The sequence below is a fragment of the Borostomias antarcticus genome (assembly GCF_949987555.1).
Source record: "Borostomias antarcticus genome assembly, chromosome: 20".
NCBI lineage: Eukaryota > Metazoa > Chordata > Actinopteri > Stomiiformes > Stomiidae > Borostomias > Borostomias antarcticus.
Window position 1 is genome coordinate 2,263,130 of NC_140253.1, and position 9,866 is coordinate 2,272,995.

The following is a 9,866-nucleotide window of genomic DNA, read 5'->3' on the forward strand; positions in this document are numbered from 1 at the left end:
GATTGGTGGTTGAGGGGTGAGCACATTGTGACATCATCAACTTATATACAGTAGCTCTCTTACAGTATTAGGGCCATAACGATAATAAAAGCGTTTAACATAACAAAAGAGTTCATTTTCCTCCTCTGGATGAAGGTGGAAATCCTCAGCACCTGTAGCAGACCAGGACGTGGAAGGTGTACGCCACAGACGTCAGACTGGCAAAGATGGTGGTGGCAAGCCAGGACTCTGGACAACCAATCAAAACATGCACATCAAATCAAATTCTATTGGTGCAATGCGCTTTACGAAGAGGAAGGTACATAATGGTCCTACCCCTACACACACACTCTCTCCCTCTATCTCTCTTTCCTCACACACACCGGTAGTTCCTTACTTCTGGCCACGTGTGTGAACTCGTCCAGCTGCTGGAGGGTGTGAGCCAGAGCCTGGGTGTGGTTACAGGACGAGACCAGTACCTCCAGGGTCTCCCTCCACACGTCCAGCCTGTCAAAGGCATAGTCACTCAGACCGTAGTCCGCCAGGGTCATCTGGACGAGTGGGATCACACGTTTTGGTTCATAGTGAGTGTGTTTGTGTGTGTCTGTGTGCATGTGTCTGTGTGTGCATGTGTGTGTGTGTGTGAGTGAGTGTGTGTGTGTGTGCGCGTGTGTGTGTGTGGTGCGTGTGTGTGTGTGTGGTGCGTGTGTGCGTGTCTGTATGTGTGTGTGTGTGTGTGTGTGAGTGTGTGTGTGTGTGCGTGTGTGTGTGTGTGTGCATGTGTGTTTGTGTGTGTCTGTGTGCATGTGTCTGTGTGTGCATGTGTGTGTGTGTGTGAGTGAGTGAGTGTGTGTGTGTGTGTGTGTGTGTGTGTGTGTGTGTGTGTGCGTGTGTGCGTGTCTGTATGTGTGTGTGTGTGTGTGTATAACTCTGTCACGGTGCAGACCGTGTAGAGGCCGATGAGGGAGATGACGGACGTTCCGATCAGTCTGTTGGGGAACTTGAAGTACGGGTCCCAGTCGTACACTCTCCTCTGGAACCAGCTCTGCTCTGCCTTCCTGGACACATCATGGGAGGGAACGACAATCAGTCTGGGTGTTCCAGCATGTGCTAGAATGTTCTAAAGCTCATGTTTTGGAATGTTCCGGAATGTATTACAATATTCCAGTGTTCTAGAAGGTGTTGGGATGTTGAGATGTTTTTATCACTATCTGAACTGGACACACCTTACTAATTGTAACACTATGAATCTGCCCAGTCCATGCAACTAGTCGAATAATACAGTCAATCAAGTTTTATTATTCATGTTGCTATAGCTACCCTAAGGACGGCTTCATCAGCAGCCTCTTCACATACTGGATCTGGTGGCTCTGAATCAACTCCTCTGGATCCTAGGGGAGTAGAGTGTGTTACAAACACACACACACACACACACACACACACACACACACACACACACACACACACAGCTGGATGGCCTTTCTATTGATATGTTTGATAGTCTTGGCCTGGGGACTAGATTTAATCTAAATTAAAGTTGCCCAGTTCGATTTTTTTTCGGCCACTAGATGGGGCAGTTCAGACTCCTTAATAAGAAATGACATTTTCTCTTCCTCTGGGGCTACAATCCTCCTAAATGTTGATGATGTTTTCTGGTTCCTTGTCTTTTTAGTTAGCCTTTATTGTACTATCTGTGTGAATGCATGCATGTATGACGCCTTGTGTGATGTGTTCTCGCAGCACACCAGTTTCCCTAAGGAGACATACAACCTCTAACTAACTAACAATGGTGCAGCGCATCAGATATAAACAAGTGGGCGTTTTCCCTCCATACGGTGCCGTTCAGGGGGTGGGGCTCAGCGCCGGGCGGCTTCGCTCATAATAAAAATAAATTCTGCATTTGCTCCACAGGCACGACACCGTTGGCTATATTTTCTGTACAGATAGTTATGACTCCCCTGGACCTATTTATTGCATTTTTTTTTTTTTTTTTTTTTTTTAAAGTGCAGTAAATCGAACAGAGCACCTTTAAACGTATTGTCCTACTCTCCTTTGGAAAATAAACAAGGAACAGAGACCAGCTGTGTGTCTGACTTCCTGTTTGGATGTCCTAACTGTGTCTGACCTCCTGTTTGGATGTCCTAACTGTGTCTGACTTCCTGTTTGGATGTCCTAACTGTGTCTGACTTCCTGTTTAGATGTCCTAACTGTGTCTGACCTCCTGTTGGAGCTGGAGGCGTAGGCAGATCTCCTTGACCAGCATGTAGGTGAAGCGTCCAAGGAGGAAGAGGAGGGACAGGATAGACGGCCACTGGATGATCGGCTTCTCATAGTCTCCCAGCACCTGCACGCACGCACGCACACGCACACACACGCACACACACACACACACACACACACACACACAGTCTCGTACCCCGGGTAAACATGTTTGTGTATGTGTGTGTTGTAGCTACTACTATAGTCACCCACCTTACCAGCAGGGCAGGAAACTGTGTTCCACAGAGAGACGATGATCCTGTGAACAAAGAAAACGTTCAGCTGACCAGGATAGAGGAGTAGAGGTCACCTACTGACCATGTGAGAGAGTAGAGGTCACCTACTGACCATGTGAGAGAGTAGAGGTCACCTACTGACCATGTGAGGGAGTAGAGGTCACCTACTGACCATGTGAGGGAGTAGAGGTCCCCTACTGACCATGTGAGAGAGTAGAGGTCACCTACTGACCATGTGAGGGAGTAGAGGTCACCTACTGACCATGTGAGGGAGTAGAGTTCACCTACTGACCATGTGAGAGAGTAGAGGTCACCTACTGACCATGCGAGAGAGTAGAGGTCACCTACTGACCATGTGAGGGAGTAGAGGTCACCTACTGACCATGTGAGGGAGTAGAGGTCACCTACTGACCATGTGAGGGAGTAGAGGTCCCCTACTGACCATGTGAGGGAGTAGAGGTCACCTACTGACCATGTGAGAGAGTAGAGGTCATCTACTGACCATGTGAGGGAGTAGAGGTCACCTACTGACCATGTGAGGGAGTAGAGGTCCCCTACTGACCATGTGAGGGAGTAGAGGTCACCTACTGACCATGTGAGAGAGTAGAGGTCACCTACTGACCATGTAAGGGAGTAGAGGTCACCTACTGACCATGTGAGAGAGTAGAGGTCACCTACTGACCATGTGAGGGAGTAGAGGTCACCTACTGACCATGTGAGGGAGTAGAGGTCACCTACTGACCATGTGAGGGAGTAGAGGTCACCTACTGACCATGTGAGGGAGTAGAGGATGCCTAGTAGGCTGCCAACGCCTCGGAAGGGGGTTGAGAGACAGGCGAAGAAGGGCAAGTAGGCCACGCCCACCTCTAGGGCCCCCACCAGGTACACCAGGGCTGCAGAGACATGGGGACGCACATGTGGCTCTCTGAGATATAGAATGTTCTAGGAGAAAATTGTATTCAGATACGGAATGTTCTAGGAGGAGATGATGCTCGGATAAGGAATGCTCTAAGGAGGAAATGATGTCAGATATGGGAGGCCGCGTGTCCTGTCACCGCACCCTTGGCCCAGGAGGGAACGTGGAAGGGGAGATAGCGCTCAGAGAAGAGCAGCAGGACACTGGAGGAGACGGCGCCGAAAGCAAAGCCGTACGACCAACGGTTGGACAAGCTGCCGATGGTGTCCAGTGGCCTGGGAGGGGACGGAGCGGACGCCGTTTAACAACAACAACTTTGTTATAATGTGTTACGGGCATGATTATAATGTGTTATAACCCTTTATAGAAGGTGTTTATAGACTCACACCACGATGGCAAAGTGGCCGTGAAGGAAGGGCAGTCTCTGGTCCAGGACCAGTCGCTGGACTCTCCTCTGGAGGGACGACAGCACAGCCACGATGACCACCTGAAACAACAACAAAATGACCGCCTGAAACACAACAATATGACAGCCCGAGACACAAACAACAATCACCTGAAACACACACTAGGTATTTCTCCCATATTCACTAGCTGTTCCTACCACAGTCCCCATTTCACAGGAGTGAGCCTACACTCTGGCTGCGTTCCGAATCACATACTACCCTACTATATAGTATGCCAAAACAGGATGTAGTATGTCCCAATACATAGTATGCCACATGCAGTATGGCAAAAATACCAGGATGTCCTACCACATCCGGTCGTATTTTGCAGTATGCAAGCCAGCAGGCTTTTCTGGCTATTCTGACCCACAATCCTGTGCGCAGCGGAAATGTGCGTCACATGTGCGAGTCGTGACAGCTGTAGACGAATGTCGCGTTATGGACACAATGGATGTGGGCAAATTTCAAGGTGCAATGTTATGACAAGGTAGTATGTCCCAATTGGATGCCTACTGCTTGCAAAGTACGTACTTTCTAAGGGCAGCTGTAGTAGGTACTGGTAGTAGGAAGTAGAAGCATGCGTTTCGGAACGCAGCCCTGGCCTTACCGCTGGGATGAGAGAGTAGTGGAGGAACAGGTCCATGGATATCCCATTACGACACTCCTCGTCCACAGGCAACCTGCATTCAGAGGAGAGGCCATGAACCATGAGACCAATAAGCCTTGGTTCCAAGAATTTCTACGATAGCTTCGCCTCCCTTTCTCTTTTCCATATCGTTCCATACCCTAACTACCAGCAGATAAGTGTTTACAGCCCACCATAACAACTGAGAACACACACACACACACACACTCTACTCACAAGTCCCCTGGCCCCCTCATCATCACCGACACTCTCTCAGACAGACGGCAGCCTCGACACCCAAAGAAGGAACAAAGATCATCTAAAACGAGAAGAGATAGCCAGTGTCTCTACAGATTACAATTCCCACGAAAGCCAACGAATAGACTTCCTCTGTGAGTCTGAACAATGTAACGTTTACTCCCCCAGGCTTCCTGGTGTTCTCCGACCAATTTGAGATAGCGTGGCGACCTTTGACCCCCCGGGTTCTGTCTCCGGCCTTCACCAACTGCCACCAGCTGGTACTTTATTGACTTGTGCGTTACTGAGTGAGAACAGAGTCAACAGGGAAATCTCTACACTGAGAGGACCGAATAGTAGATCCTCTGTTTCTTTTTCTAAAAGTCTTTAATGTCTTCAGGGACAGTTTGCTTTACAGCCAGGAGTCAAAGACAAGACAACATACAACACATATCACTGCATCAACAATAAACAAATACAAAGCACTGTCACGTGACCATCAGAGTGCAAATAAGCACGGGGCCAGCCCAGAGTCAGTACAGAGTAAGAGAACAGGTGAAAGTTAGTGCTCCTCTGCAGACTCCCTCCAGGGAGGGAAAACTGAAGACACTGAACAGAAACAAAACACCAGAAGACACAGTGGCCGTTTGATGACCTGATTTATTCATTTTCTCCTGATTGGCTAAAAACACCAATTGCAGCAAGATCACCATGACATCATCACACCGGTTGGGGGTGGAGCCATGCGAAAGGACAACGATGATTGGACAGTTTTGTGGCGATGTCACTTTCCTCAGCAGCTCTCCTCCTTCACCACCAAGATGTCGGCTCTGGTTTCCCTGGAAACAAGAGAGTACAGCTGAGTGTGTTTCTTGCGTGTAATGTGTGTTTGTTCAGGTGACCTCAACCTGTGTGTGTTTGCGCATGATCAAAACAAGGTTGTGTGTGTGTGACCTCTGTATGTGTTTGCAGCAGCTGCACTCACTGTCTCTGGACACAGAGGGCACACTCGTTGGCGTAGGTGTTGCCATCGCTGCCACACACGGGGGCCAAGTTCAGAGGGCACGCCTTGATCTCCTCCATGTCTCCACAAGATGGCTGCCACAGCAACAACAACAACAACAACAACATCAGCCATCAACAGATGTCATTCCCAAGGGAGTTTCCTCCCTGTCTTTCTACCTCAGTCCCCCCTCCTCCCTCCCTTCCTCAGAGCCTCATGAGCTTGAGTGAACCTGCACGTGAGCTCGCTAGATCAGGAGCGCTCTCACAAGGCTACCTTCCTCCTTCCCTCCCTCCTTTCCTCAGTCCCTACCTCGCACCTTCCTTCCTCGTTTCCTCCCTCCCTTACTTCCTCATTCCCTCCCTTCTGTATGACCTGAAAACGGAACTGAAATCTATAACCTTTTTTTTTTTTTTTCAACAGGGGGTTCCCCCGCAGGGACTAATGGTTCTACAGTATGTAAGCGCTCTTCCTCTGAGAGCACCGTGACCTCAGCAGATACAGGAGGGAAGGATACAGGTGTAGAGTATTGAAACAGGGTTGACTACAGCAGGCAGACAGCCCTCCAACCCACAACCCTGCAGAGCTAAAACAAAATGATTTGTGTGCCTGTGTGCTACAGCAACGCAGGTGTGTTTCAATGCCAGGTACTGTATGGGCTGCATTAGGGCCCGTGTCCACATAGCGCTTTTTCCTGAGCGCCTGCGCCCTTTGGCTTCTTTTGGCGGCCGCTCCGATCGCTCGGAAGTTGAAAACATCTCAACTTCTCAGAAAGGCGCTGGTAACGTCACCGCCGCTCTTTTCAGGCAAGTGCGACGGCAAGCCGGTTGTTCGTGATAAATAAATAATAGGCTAGATAACGATATTCTATAGGATAATAAGTAATATAGAAATATAGTAATAGTAATAAAAGATGGCTAATACTCGTATACAACGCCGGTCGATGATGCTGAAGATATATTGTCATAGAAACAAAATAAGCAGTCCAAGCGCAGCAGGAAAGAGGCGCTGCAGGGCGCTGGGAAAAATGTGGACACGGCCCCTTAGAACCGTACCTTTCGGAGGATTCCAGAACCGTTCTCTGCATCTGTGAAACAGAACAGCCGGGTCACACACACAAATAATGAATTCATTTTTATTACGTTGAGTCATCCCAGACAACCCATCCCGTACGGGATTATCTTGTACAGTATACGATAATCAAGATGCTGCTGTTTTACTAAGATGCAGTGGTCAGATTATTTCATTAAGCATTGCATTTCTTGGCACTATGAGTGTCCTGAGTAATGCAAGCCATACTCAACAGCTATGACAACAAACATAGCGTCCCCCTTACAGTCTGAGAAGAATAAAACCAAGTTAATAATGATTAATAACATGATCATACCTGTATAGTTAGAATACTACATGTGTGTGATGGGGGTGGAATGAGGGTTGTTGTGGGTCTGTGTACCTGTCAGGAGCAGGAGGAGCATCAGCAGGCCCAGCTTCAGCAGGTGCTTCCCAGACATGTTGGCGGAGGTTGTGAGAGTCCGGCTCTTTCTCTCCGTCTACCTCTCTCCGTCAGGTGTGTGGGAATTGCACAGGTGGAAGGGACACACACACACAGATATTCAAACACATACACAGATATTCAAACACACAGAGATATTCAAACACACACACATAAAGATAACCCAGATACTCGCCTGCAAGAACCTTCACAAGAGAACATATCAGTTGATAAGAATATCAGTGAATAAATGATTAACCTACTGTACATAGGGCACCTCTCTCTCTCTCTATTTTTAATGAGTGACCGAGAAATGCATCAAAGTTTCAAGTGTCCATCTTACTCCATCAATGTTTCAAGTGTCCATCTCATTTTCATCTTCAATTCAGTGTGAGGGCTGGTTTGATGAGGTGCGGAGGTGCAGGGTTTTCCGGGGAAGAGCAGCCAGGAGGAAAAGACTAAATTGTTGATTCCGGGTCAGATCTTCAATGAGCTTCTCCATACAGGTTGAATGGCGCCTCTAGGTTTTGTGTGTGTGTGTGTGTGTGAAGCAGGCCGTTTAGAGTGGATACCCCAAGACATTCAATACTGTATATTGTAATTAGTTACATAATGCATTGTTTCTCTTATATTCTCACCTATCTTTTTTGCTTAGTGTGCGCACAAGATACCGGAACAGAACATTTAACTTGTCGTTGTACCTGTATGATGTAGTATGTGACAAACGAACCTGACTTTGACTTTACTAGCACTGGATTTGGCATCGAGACCACATACGTAAATCTGTCTGTCGGTCCTCCACTTGTGTCTTCACCCATGTTCATATTATGGTTTTCGAATATATAAGTGATTGGTATCCCTGAAATCCTGGGGCTACCAATCAGTAAGGACTTTTGTGATTTCATTCAATGTAATATGAGTCTGGAGAGAGATTACAACAGTGGCTACAAGACCTCCTCCTTCGCTTGTCGAGCTTTACGACTCATGCTTCAGCACACATGGACTCAAGTGCGCCCTCATGTGAACAACTGGGAATCATGCAATACACAGACCCAGAAACCAGACAAAAAATGTCAGTTGTTGTCCAGAAGACCACACTTTCAGAAAATGTGAACAGATTTTTTTTTTTACCACCCAGGCTACATGACTTTTAACCTGACATGCCGAAACTATCCGTTGGAATCTGTTTGGAAAAGGACAGGCACTTTCAAAAATACGTGGCAGGTGATTGGATGAGCCATCTGTCTATCACCGTCTATCAAACGCTCTTCGCTGCCATCTCACCTAAACCCGCCCAGTGTAGCTCTTAGTACTTCCTCATCTGTATGTCCAGGGGCCTCATTTATCAAAGAGCGTGTAAATTCTGGTGTAAAAGAGGGCGTACGACGAAAACGCGGAAAATGCACAATGTAGCGTACGACGAGAATATTTACACGCTTTTCGGATCTATCAAAAAAGTCGTATGCCCTTTTCTGCACGGTAAATCCGAGACGGGCGGGGAAGGGAGCGTACGCGCACGCGCCCCGTGTTCCGCCCCCTCCACGCCCTAATCCAACCATATATGGTCACAACCGTGAGTGGACAAACGTGGTTTCCCGGAAGGAACCGGCTTAAAAAGGTAGCGTGGAGCACCCAGGCGGTACATTGAAACATGGAACGAAGAGCGAAGAAGAGGAACTTTTCGGAGACGGAGGTGCATGTGCTAGTTGGTGAGGTCCACGTGAGGAAGGCAATCCTCTTCGGAAGGTATAAATCGCCTACGTTTGTCTGTTTGCTCCTACAGCTTAGTAGCCTACTTTAGCTACGTGTTGTGCATCTAGGGTTGGGCATACACGGACATACTGTAACATGTGGCTGTGAGGAAAGAGAACATTCTGTGGTAGGCTAAATTAGGACCAAACACAGGGAACAATAACGCAGATGACCACTTCATAATGTTAGAACACATTAAACATTTTCCCCTCTGGGAAATTAAGACTCATCTAAATCACCCGGTAAATCACAGCATTTATTTGACTGCCAACAGAAAAACATATCAAATGAATATGGCTGCTCAATGAAATGTTTAATGCATAATCAAGTTCACAGACAAACTCAAGGAACATGATTGAAATTGTTTCTCCAGACTCTGACGTGGGGTGGGACTCAGAGGAGGGGGAGTCTGCAGTGGTCCTTGACCTGACGGTCGTGCCCCCGCGAGTTGTACCCTCCACCTCCAGCGCGCTTTTGATGGGAAAAATGGATGGATTATAGAAGGAAGTGTGATGATACCACTAATATTAAAATTGTCATATTTGAGTAAGAAAAAAAAGCTGCATGGATGGATGTACCCATAAGCTGTTATTGTAGGTTTTTATGTTTTATTGTATTGTCGTTGTATGGATGGAAAATGCTAATAAAGATTACAAGTAAATAAGACAAAGAATATGTATCTTGGTTATGGACACACCAACAAGCCAGCCGTCACGCGCAGCGCCTGCCTCCAGTCTAGTCCCTACCCTGCTGTGCGCCAGGATGAATGAGTCATGCGTGGAGCCAGGCCACCGTGCCACTACACTTGTGATGAGCATGTCGGCGTCACATATGATTTGGGTATTTCTAGTGTGCACATTTTAGCGATTCACATAGACGTATTCATTCACTGATGGTGCCCTTATGTGGGTGCAGTCGCCA

At 47.6% G+C, this 9,866-nt stretch overlaps 2 protein-coding genes across 3 annotated transcripts in view; both read right to left on the reverse strand.

Annotated features, from left to right (window-relative positions):
- Positions 1-4,871, reverse strand: part of stra6l (STRA6-like) — a 9,605-nt gene extending 4,734 nt beyond the window's left edge. For both annotated transcript variants that reach the window (XM_084454541.1, XM_084454540.1), the window contains exons 1-11: positions 4,699-4,871; positions 4,444-4,516; positions 3,777-3,877; positions 3,535-3,665; positions 3,247-3,367; positions 2,452-2,497; positions 2,198-2,323; positions 1,300-1,370; positions 926-1,037; positions 377-530; positions 153-228 (exon numbers count right to left, since the gene is read on the reverse strand). In XM_084454541.1, the coding sequence (XP_084310667.1) occupies positions 153-228; positions 377-530; positions 926-1,037; positions 1,300-1,370; positions 2,198-2,323; positions 2,452-2,497; positions 3,247-3,367; positions 3,535-3,665; positions 3,777-3,877; positions 4,444-4,516; positions 4,699-4,721 (1,034 nt within the window). In that variant the 5' untranslated portion in view covers positions 4,722-4,871. The remainder of the gene's footprint in view (positions 1-152; positions 229-376; positions 531-925; positions 1,038-1,299; positions 1,371-2,197; positions 2,324-2,451; positions 2,498-3,246; positions 3,368-3,534; positions 3,666-3,776; positions 3,878-4,443; positions 4,517-4,698) is intronic.
- A 476-nt stretch (positions 4,872-5,347) lies between these two features.
- spink4 (serine peptidase inhibitor, Kazal type 4) lies at positions 5,348-8,089 on the reverse strand. The gene is made up of 5 exons (XM_084454548.1): positions 7,832-8,089; positions 7,155-7,713; positions 6,757-6,788; positions 5,684-5,796; positions 5,348-5,537 (listed from the first exon to the last, which is right to left on the reverse strand). The coding sequence occupies exons 2-5, from the start codon at positions 7,210-7,212 to the stop codon at positions 5,492-5,494; spliced, it is 249 nt and encodes an 82-aa protein (XP_084310674.1). The 5' UTR covers positions 7,213-7,713; positions 7,832-8,089; the 3' UTR covers positions 5,348-5,491.
- Between the last annotated feature and the right edge of the window lie 1,777 nt (positions 8,090-9,866).

Bases quoted from the DNA above. Each gene is read 5' to 3' on its own strand.
- spink4 (XM_084454548.1), bottom strand. From the start codon at position 7,212: ATGTCTGGGAAGCACCTGCTGAAGCTGGGCCTGCTGATGCTCCTCCTG. The intron at 6,789-7,154 runs GTACACAGACCC...TCTGTTTCACAG, and splicing joins GCTCCTCCTGCTCCTGACAG to ATGCAGAGAACGGTTCTGGA. The intron at 5,538-5,683 runs GTGAGTGCAGCT...TCTTGTTTCCAG, and splicing joins GCCCTCTGTGTCCAGAGACA to GGAAACCAGAGCCGACATCT.